Raw genomic sequence first — 17,822 nt, 5'->3', positions numbered from 1 at the left:
ACACAGCTGGTGTGTCCATCTGTCAGAGGCCTTTTCTGGTTGCACTTGTCACATTTCTTAAAACCCAAAGGTTTCGCTTCTTTGGTATCCTTAGACATTCTCAACAGCAGTCAACAAACAAACCAGAATGTTAACTAGGATCACACAAGGAAAAAAAACAACAACCTTTTTTTATATATATAACTATATAAAGTTAACACACACACACACACACACAGACACACACACACACACACACACACACACACACACACACACACACACTTGCCAAAAAACTCTAATTATTGAGTACAATAAAAGGAGGAGAAGTATGCAACTAAAATGACTAACTCCTACACAGAAAAAGGGAAGGAAAGGAAGGGAAAGCCCTCTAATTCAAATGGGCTGTAGGGAGCCCTCTAACTCAAATGGGCTGTAGGGAGCCCTCTAACTCAAATGGGCTGTAGGGAGCCCTCTAACTCAAATGGACTCCCCAATGAGAAAGGAAATAGTAATAATATTAATAACAATGACTCAAAACTCTCTAGTCTAAATTAAATGAGTTTGAGACCGGGATAGGGGGGAAAAAACAGACTCCTGGGGGTAGACGATGGCCAACAAGAAACAGCACAAAAGCAACAACAAACACTCTCAATATACTACCACACTACTCTAAAGTTAGAAAAAAACTACAATTTATCATAAATTTTTATGAAATCACTTGAAATAAAACAGAAACGTTTTCATTTAGCCTAGAGCCTGCATGGAAGCACCCGATCTTGTTTAGTGGCAAATGAGATCTGGATAATCTTCCTTGAGTATCATGGGATATGGTACAGCCACGAGCTGGTGTAAGTTTCTAGCGAGGTTAGGGGTCACCACAGCGGAACTCCGGTCCACTAACAATTGGTAGTTGATGTTTACGTGCCGAGTTACCAGCCCTGATGCACAACCTTCAACGAAGGTACACCCATTCACGCATGTCTCCAAGCAGAAGATGCTCTAACTGAGAATCGATCACTACTGCAGCACCACCACTGTGGATATAAAGACCTCACAGTATACAACTGCAAAAAGAGAAATCTGTGGTATCCCTCAAAGTCTGAGCAAAACTCAGTATGCAACCTACACTGGGTCCAAAACAAGCCAAGAAGAAACTTCACAGTGTGGAGAGTGTGATGTTCACTTCATAAATTATGTTATGCACTTAGTTCACTTAATAAACATTGAACTGTAAAATACATGCTGCAAAATAACCAAATAAAAAATAGTAGGTAGTTCACAGTTGAGTTAAAAATGGAATATCCTTTATTGAAACACACAAACAAGTGATCCTAGTTGAGAATAATGAAAATCATCAAAAACATTCCTTATATATAATCAGATGGTTCAGAGCAAGGGAGTAGTCACAGAGGGCAGTTCTGTTAAGAGCAATAAAAGCATTAAAATCATTCTTTTAGCCAAGTCCCCCAAGTAAATATTACTCTAAATCACTTAAAAGTTAATAGAACATACAGTTGTGCAAGTAAACCTACTGTTACAGTAAATGCTCTAATAGATTACCATTGCAGTAGTGTAAACTATTTAGGTATTACCCCATGCACTAGCTAGCTTCCCAAAGCACTGGGTACCTTTCCTGCACTCCAACTGTCAGGAACACTCAAGGCACTCCCTATAAAAGGCAGGTAGAACACCAAAATATTTCAGCGTAATTTTTTGCCCAGGAATCAGGCAAGAGCCCTGTATACTGATACTAGGAAATAAAGTGAAACATAACTATTTCTAAAAAGGATGCCAACAAACCCATCCTGGTAAGTACAACAATAACAATAAGAGAACACATAAGGAGCTTGATGGAGAGATGGTGCTGGTAACAGTGATTCATTCGAACATCTGCTGTTATGGTACTTTACTTAAGCAACTGTACTAGGTTCATACATGTGTCACTACTGCAGTAGCTTAAGCTATTTGGGTAGATTCCCATAGGTGAGTAAGGAGTAACCAAAAAGGGGAGGAGGCCAGTAACTAAGGCCCCAGGTACACCACAGAATAGTTCTGGCAAAGTTTTTTTCTGGACCCAGAAAAAGAAAGCAGTTTATGGTGCTTTGTAAAAGTGTGTATGGAGTGCCTCTACATACTTCTAGAGTCTGACCCTTCTCAGAAAGATGCAGAAGAAGGCAATACTATTGTTGAATAAAATGTAACCCTGCCAGGAAGTAGCTTATTGTGGTTAGTATAACAAAATGTAATAGCATGGGGCCACCACCTAGAAGTAGTTAGCTTAGTCACAGACTGCCTTTTCCTCTTACCTTCATAGGAGACAAACAGCCTTAAGTTTGTTGAAGTAGTGTCTGAGCTGCCTGTGTACATCGAGAGAGGGAACAATTCTTTCTTCCTTTCTCTTTGGATTAGGAAAGAAGAATGTGAGATTAACGGTCTGACTTAAAGTAAACCCTGATATGACTTTAGGCATAAATGTAGGCTTTGATCTCAAAGAAACCCTGTCCTTGTGAAAAATGAGGTAGGATCAAATGACCATTAGTGCTTGTAATTCAGATACTCCTCACCAGGCAGAAGTAGAACAGTCTTGGCATGTTAAGAACTTCAAGTCAGCCCTGTGAGCTGGTTGCAATAGAGACAATATGAGCTTTTCAAGGACAAAACTGAGATCCCAAGGAGCAGGAGCAGTCTGTAATACACTGTATCAGAAACCGTTTAACTCGTGCATTTTATTCAAAAGGGGGAGATTTAAGGTCAGACAAGCAGAAATGGCTGGCAAGTATACTACAGAAGGGCATGACAAATCATTGTACAGTAACTCACACAAATAACTGAGAACCAGAAGCAGGAGAGACTGAAAAGGGTCCTGGTTGTTTGAATAGTAGAAATTAGAAACTCTTTCCACTTGCACAAATATGATTTTCAAGCAGCAGGCTTTTTCTCCTCCTTTAGTACCTGCAGCATGTCCTCACAAAACAGGTGCCTAAAAGGTATCAAAATTCTATCAGTGATTTTCTGATTATTACAACAATGTCACTTAATTTTAATTGGCCATTCATCATATTTCTAAGAAATGACAAACACTTTATTTTTTGCATCAAATGTTTTTAATGTTTTGAACAGTTTGTTTTAGATAAGCTTTATCTAAATTAACAAATGTGTGATACAGCCGAGAAGTGCATGTTTAGTAAAACAATATATGTTCACATATTTGGTTTTGCAGAAACGCTGAATTTGTATTTAAGACAAGTTACATAGTACATATGTAAGTAAGCATGTACAGGTATTAAAGAAAACAGGATGCTCTCATTTCAGTTCTACTGTGTAAATCACAAATAAACATTACTTATAAGTGATCTCAAACAAACAGCCGTATATAAAAGATGCATTCAGTGATAACTAGAACAGATGCATTAAAACATCAGGTGACAGTACACATTGTTTTTTCTAGATATAATGGTCCTTGGCCTGTTGATATGCATGATCACAAATGCAAGCTTTCTAGCCTTTCTGCAATCTGAAGCAGAGACAGAAAAATAATATGACTGCAATTGTAAAAGAATTCAGTCTGAGGTTACAAAACTGTAAGTAATAATGAACACAGTACAATCTTTGATAAACTAGCTGTACTAACTTATTTTGTGTCACAGGACATGCAACTCTGACCACTCGGATGTATTATAAAATTACTTTTTTAAGTAATACTGGGATTTGAAAACACATTTCCACTACAGTACACAAAATTACAGAAAATTACAATTCAATTTTTTAGTCACAAAAGTAGCAAAATAGGAAGGCTTGCCTCAATGGGGAATTATCTGCCCAGCTATTGAAGGATCACTAACTAATAGATCAAATCATGGGACCTGCCAAAGAAGCACTCGCTTCCATGGCAAAAAAGGCTCTGAGCCATTTTTGAACTCCAACTGTCTTTTACAGTGTGAATGCTTTGAGTTTTCCAGGCATTTGGAGTGCAGAGAAGGTGCCCCAAGCTTTGGTAAGCTGGCCAGTGGAGGGATAATGCCCAATATATTAGGCTACTGCAATGGTGATCCATGAATGGACATCAACAAGTTTTTAATCAGCTGTCATTTTCTAAATAATATCAATTATGCAATTCTAATGTCTGGCATTTCTGTCTGACTAGAACTGTCAGTGATTTACCTGAAAATCATAAAAATTATTTGGGACAATGGAAAACTATGAGAGAAAATCAGGGACATTCTGCAAAATCATGGATAATTAGGAGGCATGGACCCTATATGCACTGCTACTTATGCATACCAACCGAAAAACACACTATCTTGGAGAAATGTTAACAGTTTGGTATCTTCTTATAGACGTGTTCTCCCTCTGTTCCTGACAGTGGTTGATCATTTGGGTATTGATATGTTTAACAATTTTAATAGAGGAATACAAAATGAGGAACTTGATTATATACCTCTTGACAAGCTGCCCCATCAGATAAAAGAAATAATACACCCAATCATTTATATGTGATGGTGAGATGAAGACCAGATCTTTTTTTAAAATTAATATCATAAACAATATACTGTAGCTACTATAATGAATTATCATATGGCCAAGCTCATAATTGCTAATATTTTAATTTGCAGCATCAGAAAGACTAAAGTAACAGCCCAAAATCACAAACAACAAACCACACTCTCCAAACTGACTAAAAATAAACCACTGGCACAAATCCAAAATGCAAATAAAATGAGTTTATTCTCTAGCGCCTCAGTCAAAGACCTTCAAGGAGTAATAAAATCCATCGCAAATCCAGTTCCTTTTATACATAATAAAGCTATTAATCCATTATTCAATGAAATAAAACACCTCTAATTTACCTCACAGTTTAAACTTGTGGGAATTAGGGTGTTATACTTTAAAATGAAACAGACTCCTTATAAAGAGGATGCTCTTTAAGAAAACTATCATCTTCTCCTTTAACATTTATTTGTTCCAAAATGCTGCCCTGTAGCACTAAAAAATCACTATTGTGTTTTTCTTTAAAATGTGAAGCCACAATTTTATCTTCTTTTTGATTTTTGATATCTCAAACATGCTCCATCAGTCTTGCTTTAAATGTTCTTTTCATTTCACCTATATAAAAAAGGTTACACTGGCATTTTAGAACAAAAGTAACCCCACTGCCGTTACAGGAGAACAATCCCTTAGGTGTAAATCTAATTTTGTTAAACTCAAAAGAACATATCACATCTTTACAAACAATACAGTTATTGCAGCAAAAAGTTCCAAAAGTAACAGGTAAACTGGTGATATTAAAATTTGGTAAGACAAAATTAACCATGTACTAGCATATCGTTAAGATTTCTGCCATGTTTATATGACATACAAGGTAGTTTATCTAACCATCTGCACAAATCTCTATCCCCCAAAAGGAAGTTCCAATAATATTTCAACAAGCCATAAATCTTTTCACTCTTGATGTTATAAGTTGTAACAAAATACATTTGTTCTCTCTTATCATTCTGGTTATCATAAACTCTACTATTCTTGCTATTGCCTAGTCTAATTATTTCTTGTCTTCCCCCAGATTGTAAAACCTTCTGAATTGCTTCAGTTATTATTTCAACCTTATAATGTCTATTTAGAAACATTATAGCAGATTTCTCTATTTCATTTAACAAATCATGTTTATCATTACAAATCCTAGTCCGATTTTCTGAAATCTTTTGTTCTATGCAGGTAGAAACATAGCTGTCTATGTATGTCTTACTGGTATAATTTATACTCTGCCTTGTTGCCATAGTCTGGGAAAAAGATGGGTAATTCAATGAATTTATTTAATTTAGCTTCTGAACACACTTTTGGTAGGGATGAGGGTTTGGTTTGTAAGGAAACTCTATCTTTGTGAAAAGTCATGTAAGGGGGGCGTATTGACAAAGCATGAAGTTCAGACACTTGTCTAGCAGACATAATGGCCACTAATAGGGCTGTCTTCCATAACAAAAACTTTGTGTCACAAGATGATGTGGGTTCAAAGGGAGGAAGTGTCAACATAGTTAGATCAAAACTGTAGGTCCCATGGTGCTGAAGATTCCTTTACTGGAGGTCTCAGTAAGAAAGTACCCTTCAAAAATGCCTTACAAAGTCTGTGGGACATGAGTTTTATTCTCATTTCCCCAATATAGTTTGATATAGCAGCTAATTGAACTCGAATAGTAGCTGCCGCTGCGCCTTCATTAAAAAGCTTACCCAGAAGGTTTAACACAGCTGTGATGGGGGCAGTAACCGGATCAATAAGGTTGTTGCAAGCCCAACAGAAAAATCTTTTCCATTTGCTAGAATATAATTTTCTGGTTGACACTTTAAGAGACAAAATCAATATATGCTTCACTGTAGGGGAAATATCAGGAAGCCTGGTTATTTCTGGAACTGGAGCAGCCAAGCTGTCAATATGAGGGTTTGAATTGATGAATGGAGTGACCCTGATGGAGAGGTCAGGAGATCTGGATCTGGGTCCAGAATCTATGGCTCCTCCTGGAAATGGGGCCATAGAAAGTGGAACCAAATCTGACAAGGACAGTATGGTGCGATGATTATCACTCTGCCTCTCAATGTGATGGCTTTCAAAAGGGCTTTCAGTATGAAGGGAAAGGGGGGAAAGGCATAGAGGAGACCCAAGGGCCAATCGTGTACAAGTGCATCCCTTGATGACTCCCCGGAGGGGGGATCAGGGCAAAGTAACTGCTGCATTTTGTATTCATGGATGTGGCAAAGAGGTCATAGCAAGGCTGGTCCCACTTGCGAACAATTTCTTCCACAACTTCCTGTTTTAGGCACCACTCATGGGGCATCAGAATGGCTCTGCTGAGTTTGTCTGCTATCACATTGGATTTGCCCGGGATGTGTGTTGCTGTCAGAAAACATTGGGAAGAGACTGTCCATTGCCATACTCTCTGGGCCTGTTGACATAGGGAGTAGGATTTGATTCCTGCCTGTTTATGTACTACACTACTGACATGTTGTCTGTCTGAATTGCAATTGTTCCCAGTGGAAGGGAGTCCTGGAATGCCTGCAACACCAAAAGCATCTATCTCATCTCTAGGACATTGATATGCAAGTGGTTTTCATGATACTGCCAAACACTTTGGACAGTCTTCCCCTGATAATGCCCCCCCCAATCTGGGAAGTGTCCACAGTCACTGTGGCTACTGGTTGCAGAAAACAAATGGCCGGGCTAAGGTCACATGAGTGGAGTGAAGCCACCAACACAGATCTTTCTTGCAAGACTCTGTTATGATCACTTTATGAGACATGCATAGTTCCTACATGGACCACTGGGAGAATAGTAACCACTAAAGAATCCTCATGTGCAGATGAGCTAAAGGTACCAAAGTTGTTGCTGCCCCCGTGGTACCCAGAACTTTCAAAACAAGTTTTGCATGTACTTTCTCCTTGGATAAGAGGTTCTTGATTAGATGGTGCAGGGTTTGGATCTTCTCGGGGGGAAGTTTGGCCAACATTTGTCTTGTGTCTAAGTCTGCCCCTATAAATACAATATGATGTGATGGCAACAAGGCAGATTTTTTGAAGTTTATTGTGATGCCTAGCTGAAAACAAAGGTGAATGGTAGAGTCCCTCGCTCTTGTTAGTAGATGCTTGGTGGTGGCAGTTAGGAGCCAATCGTCTAAGTACGGAAACACCCGGAATCCTAGAGGCCTCAAGTGAGCTGTAACTACTGCCATGCATTTGGTGAACACTCTGGGAGCTGTAGTGAGACCAAAAAGCATAGCTCAAAACTGGTATGGTTTGGCTCCCAGCCAAAAGTGTAAATGTCTCCTGGATCACCTGTCCATTTTTATATGGTAGTATGCCTCCTGGAGATCTATAGAGCACATCCAATCATCTTTCCCCAGAAAGGGGAGTATCAACTGCAGTGTTACCATCCAGAACTTTGACTTTTTGTTGGACTTGTTTAGTCTGCTGAGATCTAGAATGGGCCTCCAGTCTCCTGTCTTTTTTGGAACTAAAAAGAACCTTGAGCAAGTTCTGGATCCAACTTGGTCTGTGGGGACATTTTGGATGACTCGTTTTTCCAGCAACTTTTGTATCTCTAAAGTTGTGTGTTCCCTTTGACTGGGTGGTACATCGAGGACTTGTTTTCTTTCTAATGTGGGAGAGGAAAAGGGTATGTAATAACTTCTGGATATGATCGTTTGTACCGATTTGTCTTTTGTTATTTCTAGCCAGGCATTTGGATACAACGATAAGCGATTCCTGACTCCCTCCAGACTTGGACAGATGGGCCTCCTCTCAGGAGCACTGAAAGGGCTTACCAAGGAAGGAATTCCTGTTACCCTGATTCTGCAGACCCTGTCTGCTGTGTGGTTGGTGTCTTCCATTGTTACTTCTCCCTCTGCCCCTGGGAGAAGAATCACCACATGCATCCAGGAAAGCTCTTTGGGACTTAAGAAAATACATTTCCCTCTTCTGACCTTTGTGATAAGGTCTGGTAGGCAGGGAGAAATGGACTCCAACAGCAGATAGACTTTTTCCTTCCAGTTCACACCTGGTTAGGTCTCTTTAACATTTGGCCCAAACAAAGATGAGCCATCAAAAGGGGCATTAGTAAAGGAAGACTTGAAGGGTTCTGTAAAATCGCATAAGTGCATCCAGGAATTTCTCCTTAAGTAAATTCCTGTACCCGCTGCCCTACTTGCTCCATTAGCCATGTAAGAAATAAGTCACATGGAGGAGTTAACCACGGAGTTTAAGGTGGAGAGCTGGGAGGAGACTTTGTCCGAAAGTGGATGGGAAATAGAAAGTTTACCCCAGGGATCACTTCAGTGACTCTGCTGGACAGAGGCACAGGGAACTAATCTAAGGGGGCAGCGAGAGCCAACACATTCCGGTTAGGCTTATAAATGTCTTCGGGCAGAGAGCCTAGTACCTACCTATGAACCTATGAAACCCCTGCAGCTACAGAACGTTGGAGGGAATCTCCTAGCTCCTTTAGGAGATCCCTTTGAAGCCTAGTGAAATGGGTCAGGTAGTTCAGTGACCAAAGGGCAAAGGACACTGAAGAAAACATATGCTTTCCATATCTGTCCATCGTTCGAGACTCTTTATTTGGTAGATGGACAGATGAGGATGTCTCTAACAACTACTGCTTGATGGCTGCCGCCACCATCATGTCATCTACCAGAACACCTTTACTGAGAAACTCCTTATCTGCAGGCATGGTGATGACTTTATTTGGCCTCCTAGGAACAGGGTCTACCGAATCCGGAGAGCCCCATGCCTTCTGACCGACTACATTCATGAGGTGGTCGAAAGGTGGAGACACCCAAGAGGTGGAAGGGTGAGACCTGAATGCCTCCAGATACACAGATTCATCCTCAGAAGGGTTGATGGGCTTCCAGTCACTTCTCTGTTTAAGGATTTCTAGGATGTCTGCAAAGGAGACACCCTCAGAGGGTGACCGTGGGGACCCTTCTGAATCACTGAGATCCATGTCTGAAGTGATGGACTCCTCAGAGGAGTCTAGATGCTTCCTCTTACACAACCCCTTCTGAGGGACCTCTTCAGAGGGGCACTCTGGTGAGGTTTTGGAAGAGACCGCTTCACCCAATGGGGCATCTTGGGGCATCGGGTCTGCACGCCTGGGAGGGAGCGTTGGCACCGAGGTGGACACTGGCACTTTGGAGAAAGAGTACTTGGACCTGACAGCAGAGCAGTCTGAGGTGACAGCACTCTCATCACTTCAAAAGCCCCTCAACCCTGCTCGGAGGAGGTTCCCAGTTCCAAGGAACTAGAAACCCATCCAAACCAAGTCGGTGGGCTCTGAGGCCAATGTAGGCACTGAGTTCACCCATGCCAAAGCCCCGAGAGGTAGACTTGTGTTGGGCAACTGTCCAGCCCAACTCTTCTCCCTGGACCCGATGGGAGAGCATCAGCTCTTAGACCCCTCGACTCCCAATGGAGCTGAGGAGGTAAGAGCGGTGGCCGGGCCCAAAGATCCTGGGGCAGGTACCCGGTAAAGATGGTTCCACTGCAATTGGATCCAAGCACTCCAGCTCTGAAGCCAAAGAATGGGTCGGAGGAGGAATCGATGAAGGGAAAGTGATGTTGGTCAGCTCTGGATCACTCTGGGTCAGGGTCGATAGAATGTTGGCCAGTTCCAGCATCTGTAAAAGCCTCTTGACCACCCACTCCACATCATCATCTGAATGGCTCCTGGAGGATCAAGAGGATGGAGTCAGGGACCTCACTGATTGCAGCAAAGGAGAATGCAGCACTGGGGAGACCGGTTCCAGAACTGCAGACTGGCTCTGAAAATTGGAACTCTGTTGGTTCCAGGATTACAATAGTAGCCAAAGAGAGAGATTTCTCTGGCCCAAAAGCCTTTGGGTTCGCAGATGACTCCTTTGCTTGCTTTTTTGTCAGCTATGATAGTGGAGCAGTACAGGATGACCTTTTTGTGTATTTCTCAGATCTGGAAGATGGGGACTGTTGAGTGGTTTTTGAGGAACTCTGATTCCCTTCTAGAGCCTCAGTAAAAGGTGTCTTCAACAAGCCCCTAACTATTAATTTGTTCCTTCTTTTTATTAAGACTCTTGAACTAAAGGCATGGCAGAAGGAACATGACTCCTGAAGGTGGACAGCACTCAAACAATACACACAGCTGGTGTGTCCGTCTGCCAGAGGCATTTTCTGGTTGCACTTGTCACATTTCTTAAAACCCGAAGGTTTCGCTTTTCTGGTATCCTTAGACATTCTCAACAGCAGTCAACAAACAAACCAGAACATTAACTAGGATCACACAAGGAAAAAAACAACAACCTTTTTTGTATATATAACTATATAAAGTTAACACACACACACACACACACACACACACACTTGCCAAAAAACTCTAATTATTGAGTACAATAAAAGGAGGAGAAGTATGCAACTAAAATAACTAACTCCTACACAGAAAAAGGGAAAGAAAGGAAGGGAAAGCCCTCTAATTCAAATGGGCTGTAGGGAGCCCTCTAACTCAAATGGACTCCCCAATGAGAAAGGAAATAGTAATAATATTAATAACAATGACTCAAAACTCTCTATTCTAAATTAAACGAGTTTGAGACCGGGATAGGGGGAAAAAACAGACTCCTGGGGGTAGACGATGGCCAACAAGAAACAGCACAAAAGCAACAACAAACACTCTCAATATACTACCACACTACTCTAAAGTTAGAAAAAAACTACAATTTATCATAAATTTTTATGAAATCACTTGAAATAAAACAGAAACGTTTTCACTTAGCCTAGAGCCTGCATGGAAGCACCCGATCTTGTTTAGTGGCAAATGAGATCTGGATAATCTTCCTTGAGTATCATGGGATATGGTACAGCCACAAGCTGGTGTAAGCTCTTGAACTTTTGTATAAGGCCGAGTCGGAACTGATTTTCAGTTCCAAACCTAACCAGCAATGAATGAAGACGAGATAGGGCAACATAACATCTCAATTTATCTGCATTTTGGATTTGTGCCAGTGGTTTATTTAAAATAATAGTGCAGTTAAAGCCAGTCAATAATTACACATTCCACAAAAAATATATACTTTTGGCTAACAAGGTACACACTGCCATGAAGGAAGCAGTGGATGCAAAGGCAGAGGCAGTTACAATAGATAGCTATGTAAATGTAAGTTTTATTTCTAAATATTTTGAGCATGAAATAAAGTAAATATAACTTTTGTTTTTTGAATTCAGTTTTATGAAATAGTGCAGGTTAAATCGCTTTTCAGCTTATTTATGTTGTCCTGCAGCTTATTTATGTTGTCCTCCAGCTCCTTCTGTCTTTTCCTACAGTACTGCAAATTTTCCTCCTTATATCTTTCTCTATTGTCTTCCATTGTTTTAATCAGAGTAGCAATATTTTTTTCATGATGTTCACCCATTGTCTTCAACTGTTTCTCAGTAGATGCTTTTTGCTCTTCCAGTATGTTATTCTTCTTTTCACTTTCAGCCAGTGTTTGTTTTGCAGCTGTTAAAACAAAACTTATGTCAGCACATGTGTGTCTTGGTTCTGACCAAGGGTCCATGATACTAATAAATTTATCCCATTACATTACCTAAAGTAACAGTGTGTACTGTGATATGATAATAAGACTGGTTCAATGAATTGTTGTGGAATTTTTAGATTTGTCTCCACAGCAAATACAAATAATGTTATATCCCAAACAAAACATTTTCATGGGATTTTTCAATATTATTAGATCTTACATGTAGTACATGTGCTTGAAACTCACGAAATGCATGCATCAAGTGAATGCTTTATTATAAGATGGCCCATCTATGCTCTGGGAAAACATAAAAGAGGAAACATAGCTCACTACCTTGCCAATACAAGTCAGGGCCTTTAATTATTAAATCACCTATAACTAAACCTAATGGAATCATGAGGGGTTCCTTTGCTGCATACAGTACTGTGTACATTTTTCAGACCATTCACAGCAAGAATTCAATGTTTGGTGGCTTTATCATACAGAGAGACTACTTCTCTTAAAAGAATTATTCATTCCCAAACCAAAACTGATGATAATACTTTCCCTTTAAAGATAATGAGTAAAACCTCTGAGGAGCGGCACTTACATTTTGTTTGTGGTATTGAAATATAACCGGCAGACCAGATTTTGAGTTAGTTCTGCACTTGGCAAATAGTGTACACTGCAAACTGTGGAAAACTGCATACTAACAATATATCCTATAACAGCATGTCTGACTGATACTATCGCCTGTAATTTAACCCATTTGGTGAATGGTTTAAAGTATAAAGAGCAAAAATGCATGTTGTATACAGAAATGTGGAATTCAAAATGAACTTACTCTTTAAAAGAATAATCTTTACATCTGCACACTAGTTGTGACATTGTGCGTTTCTTTTATGAAATCCAAATGCAGCATCCTTGTGTTTGCCACAGAAGCAGACATAGCATTCACCAAACCTACATACTCCGTGACCTGCCTGGAGTCTTTCTCATTATTGCTGTTCTCACCTCAGCTGACCAGGGCTACCTGTCACGATTCACAGTAAAATGCCTGCTAGAAACCAAAACAAGCAGGCAGCAACACTAGATAACTGGGAATATGATGGATAATTACAAACAAATCATTTGGTCTTTGACATCATTTGTGGTATATGCACAAACACAGTACATACAGGTACCTTTCACCTGCGGATAATGACAAATAAATAATTTGGTCTTTGACACCATTTGTGCTGTATGCACAAACACAGTACATGCAGGTACCGTTCACCTACACCCCCTCCCACACTGTGGACATATAGCCTCGATGACAGTGTGCTAATCTCAGTAACTTGCATGTCACCTGGTGCACTCAAAGTGTTAGAGCAGTCATTTGAAATGCATACTTCAAGGGCATTAGACCCATTGCCTGAGTTTGTGTATTATCTTTAAACCTCCTGACATGAATCAGAGGGTAGTAAAATGTCTACTAAAATTAAGAAGCTCAACTATGAATAAAAATATATATTTGCTTGCAAGAGTTTCTATATTTGAAACTAAAGATGTACATTTTTTTGTGGAATTATTCAATTGCAGTCACTAGGATTTCTTCCAATTATAAGGAAGTTAACAGAAAACTGCAAGCTGTGGATCCACAAATTCAGTGTGTTTCTCACTACAGAGACTTAGCTGAACATTGTAAAGAAGTTTAGTGGGATGCATTCCTGTATGTGGCTGAATGTGAAGCTATAAATATGTTTAAGTATTCTACATTTATCTAATAGCTGACAGCTGAGACTGAATCAGTTATTTATTAGGATTTTTTTATTTACAAAAGCACAAAGTCCTACAGAGGCAGTAAATGTTTATTTACTGAACTATTTGGTGATTTTCATTGCTCTTTAATAAGAGGTAGTTGGTGTGAAAGAAATGCTAAACAAGTGACAGACCTGACCTTACCAAAAGCTGTGGATGTATGAAGAGGAAGTGGAGATACTAGTTAAACCAGATACAGTTAAAATAATTACTTACATGATGAAAATAAGGTGTGTAAAATAAAATAAGTCAAATAATAATGCAAAAATTAGAAATAAAGGCAAGATATGATGTAAAATTATTGGACAGGAAAAGAGAGACATTTGTGGATCTAGTTTGGAGGAAAAACTTTTAATTTAAGCCTGCAGCAGGTGAAGCAATAACATGAGAGAAGACACTAGCCTGTTCTTAATAAAACTTTTGGAATGTGTGCTAAATTTGCCAAAAAAGTCTAAAAGCAAAATAAATATGTTTAAAAGAATTTGTATGTTGTCGAACAGAAGTATGAAAATGAGAATTTGCTGATATTTACAAAGTGACAATACTAGACAAAATAAAATCTAAACTTAGCTATGAAACACTCAAGCATGAATGCAAGTAAGACTGTTGGAAATGTGCTGAGAATTAATGGATAGAATAATTAATTTAGATGAGACACAGTTACAAGATTTTAATATTTTTTTCAGGAAATACTTCAGGAAATACTATCAAACAGCTGGGCTGGATGGTGTTGAAGAAATATTTGTACTTACAGTTTTAATCTATTCTGGCCACTTGATGACACCACTGGCTGGGTCAAAAACTGCTGATGCGAATATAAACACAAAGTGTAGAATTCTTTTACATATAGGTGCAATTAAATAAATTCCTTTAATATTTTGGGTTGTGTGACCTGTGAGAAGTTAGGAAAGGTAAAAGGAATCTACTTTGTAAAAACAAAGACTGAATGGTTTAAAATTATTCATAGGTTCACAGAGGCATTTCAGATACTGAGCACTCACCAAGTAATGACATGTATCCAACAAAGGGCTATTTTAATGTTACATCTTTATATTTTGTTTTCCTCAGAGTTGTTGTTGTTAATGCTGCAGCCTTGTTCTCAAGATTCTGTTTCCATTTTACTTTGAAACACTTTACCACAACCAGGTCATGATTGAAAATATGTGTTTCTGATGTTTGATCACTTACTAAGTAACACGAATGGAAAAACAGAATTACTAACATCTTTTAATGTGGCACTAGAGCTCATAGATACTATCAGTCCTTTATTTCTCCTCCAGTTAGTTACATTATGAAACTGTTTACATTAATTATTGGCATTAACACAATAATTAATGTATCTCTCTGGAGTAATATGTTTTAGCATATTTTGTCTACTATGACTGTATATTCAGACAAGGATTTAAATGTGTTTATCAAATTGCTGTATCATTGAACCCAGGAACATTGAGATGAGAACAGCAAAATGTAAAATATTTGCAAAACGTAATTATCTCAATCCACATCATCGAATGGAAGATAGGCAGAGGTAGGACAGCAGTGACTGTGTGTTAGTAAGATGTCTTCCATTCGAAGATGTGGATAGCAATACTTAGGTTTTACAATTATTTTATGTTTCGCTGTTCTCGTCAACGTTCCAGGGTTTGATGATACGGTAAGTATTACCAATGTAACTTGTGTTTGCCAATGCAATTTTATTGCATTTATTTCTAATTGCCTGTTACATTCACTGCATTACATTGTCCTTCTACTACTAAATAGGCCTTTTCATGCCCGTGAACAGTCTTTTGACCATTGCACTTACCCAGTTAACAAATGTATAGATAAATAAATACTCCAGCAGAAGCAGAGGGGTTAGTTAGAGTTCTAGAGAATGTCTAAGGCTATCAAGTTTTATTTTTGATGACAGAATTTTCCATAGTTAATTTTACTATGAATAGGTTATTATGCATAGTTATGAGATGTATCCAGGTATTCTAAATGATAGCTATGTTGTTTTATCTGAAAGAGCACCTGACTATGCATCAGATCCTGGTAATGCATTTGGATTTATGTTTGCAGTAGATACTAATTTTATTTGCATGATTATTTTAAATCATTTGAAGGTTACACTTGGCAAGAATGAACTGTTGACTAGAGCAGTGAACAAAAGAGATTATAATATTAAATAGCTTTTGGAGAAACCTAACAGCGATGAGCTAATGCAAGACCTCATGGAAGGCTTCTACATGATTTCTGAAGAGATTGCTGTAATACAGTAAGCTTCTCCACTTTTGAAACTATGACCCATAGGAATAGTGTATGGTATAAAAAAGAAGTTACATACTTACCATAACATTCCATGTTTGTTCTCCATCTCGCCATTCATTCTTACTGGATGAGTTCAGAGCTGATCCTCGGCTCTGACTCGGTCGAATACACTAGCTTGAAGTCTCTAACTTGGTTCGTGGCAGAAAGGTATCCCATCATGCAGTGGTGTAATTACCCAGATCTTGTTTGCTGCCAACCATAAATAATTTGTCTAAACTATAAATGATACTTTAGGTAAAGAAACAACAATGAAACTACAAAGGAGCTCCTTAGTAAGGAAGGAAACCTCACCTCTAGGTCCTATAGGAGTCCTTGGCTGGGGGAAGGTGGGATGGTCATAAGAATGAATGGCGAGATGGACAACAAACATGGAACGTTATGGTAAGTACATAAGTTCTTTATGTTATGTTGTCCTATCTCGCCTTCATTCTTACTGGATGGGACAGCATCCCTAGCACCATTTTCCTGGGTGGCTCATGGAAGAACACCTTTGAGCACAGTGAAACCAAAGGAAGCCCTGTCTCTGGAGGCCAAATCTACTTTGTAATGAGTAATAAACATATGAGGAGTTGCCCACGTAGCAGCAGTACAAATACTGTCCATTGATAATCTGGCCAGGTAAGCACAGGATGTTGCTAATGCTCTGGTCGAGTGGCCTCTAACTTTGGTAGATTCCTGTTACCTGAGGAGTATATAAATGTAATGCAATTTGACAGCCAATTTGAGAGCGTAATTTTAGAAACTGGTATGCCCTTTTTTGATTCAGAAAATGAAATGAACAGTTGATCTGTTTTTCTGAAATCTTTGGTTCTATGCAGATAAAATCTAAGCTGTCTATGCACATCCAATTGAAGTTTGTACTCTGCCTTGTTGCTATTATTGGGAAAAAACACTGGTAACTTAATAGATTGATTTAGATTGGTCTGGGAAAAAACTTTTGGCATGAAGGACGGATTAGTATGTAGGGATACTTTGTCTCTATGGAAAATCAGGTATGGTGGCTTGACTGATAGAGCTTGCAACTCTGAGACTCTTCTTGCAGATGTAATGGGTACCAGGAGAATAGTTTTCCAAGAAAGGAATATGAGATCACAAGATGATGAGGGCTCGAAAGGAGATAATGTTAGGTGAGTCGGAACAAAATTCAAATCCCGTGGAGAAATAGGTTCTTTAATGGGAGGTCTCAATAAACAAGTGCCTTTTAAGAATAATTTACACAATTTGTGTGACATCAGGTTAGGAGCATCTTCACTAATGTGGAATTAGATATTGCAGCTAATTGAACTTTAATTATAGCTGCTGCAGAGCCTTGCTAAAAAAGTTCTGCAAGATATTCCAAAACTGAACTGATAGGAGCAGAGAAAGGGGCAATGTTTCTTGCTTGTGCCCAGTAGGAGAACCTCTTCCATTTACTAGCATATAACTTTCTGGTTGAAGCCTTGTGAGAGGATACAAAAATGTGTTTCACTGCTGGTGTGACATCTTGAAACCTGACTAATTTTGGAAGTGGAGCGGCCATCATGTCAAATTGAAGGTTTGGAGAGCAGGATGAAGAGATCTGGACATATGAGTCAGAAGGTCTGGAACTGGGTCCAGAACCCAGGGCTTCTCCTGTAGGTAAGGCCAGAGAAAGGGGAACCAAATCTGACAAGGCCAGTATGGGGCAATGAGAATCAGCCTGCTTCCCAAGAATTTTGCTTTCTGGATGACTTTGGGTATGAGGGGAAAGGG

General features: G+C 39.2%; 1 protein-coding gene across 4 annotated transcripts in view; it reads right to left on the bottom strand.

The window, feature by feature from the left end:
* Nucleotides 1-17,822, bottom strand: part of LOC122799629 (colicin-E1-like) — a 782,744-nt gene that overhangs the window by 274,738 nt on the left and 490,184 nt on the right. Inside the window, exon 3 of one of the 4 annotated variants that reach the window (XM_044068817.1) lies at nt 9,467-11,983. The exons of the other annotated variants lie outside the window; for them this stretch is intronic. Coding sequence (XP_043924752.1) covers nt 11,712-11,983 — 272 coding nt within the window. The 3' untranslated portion in view covers nt 9,467-11,711. Of the gene's footprint in view, nt 1-9,466; nt 11,984-17,822 lie in introns of those variants that run through there. 4 annotated transcript variants of the gene reach the window in all.

This window comes from Protopterus annectens, chromosome 4.part0 (assembly GCF_019279795.1).
Source record: "Protopterus annectens isolate FY-2018-M chromosome 4.part0, PAN1.0, whole genome shotgun sequence".
Taxonomy (NCBI): Eukaryota; Metazoa; Chordata; order Ceratodontiformes; family Protopteridae; genus Protopterus; species Protopterus annectens.
The sequence above is the reverse complement of the archived record's forward strand: the minus strand, read 5'-3'. Positions and strand labels throughout refer to the sequence as shown.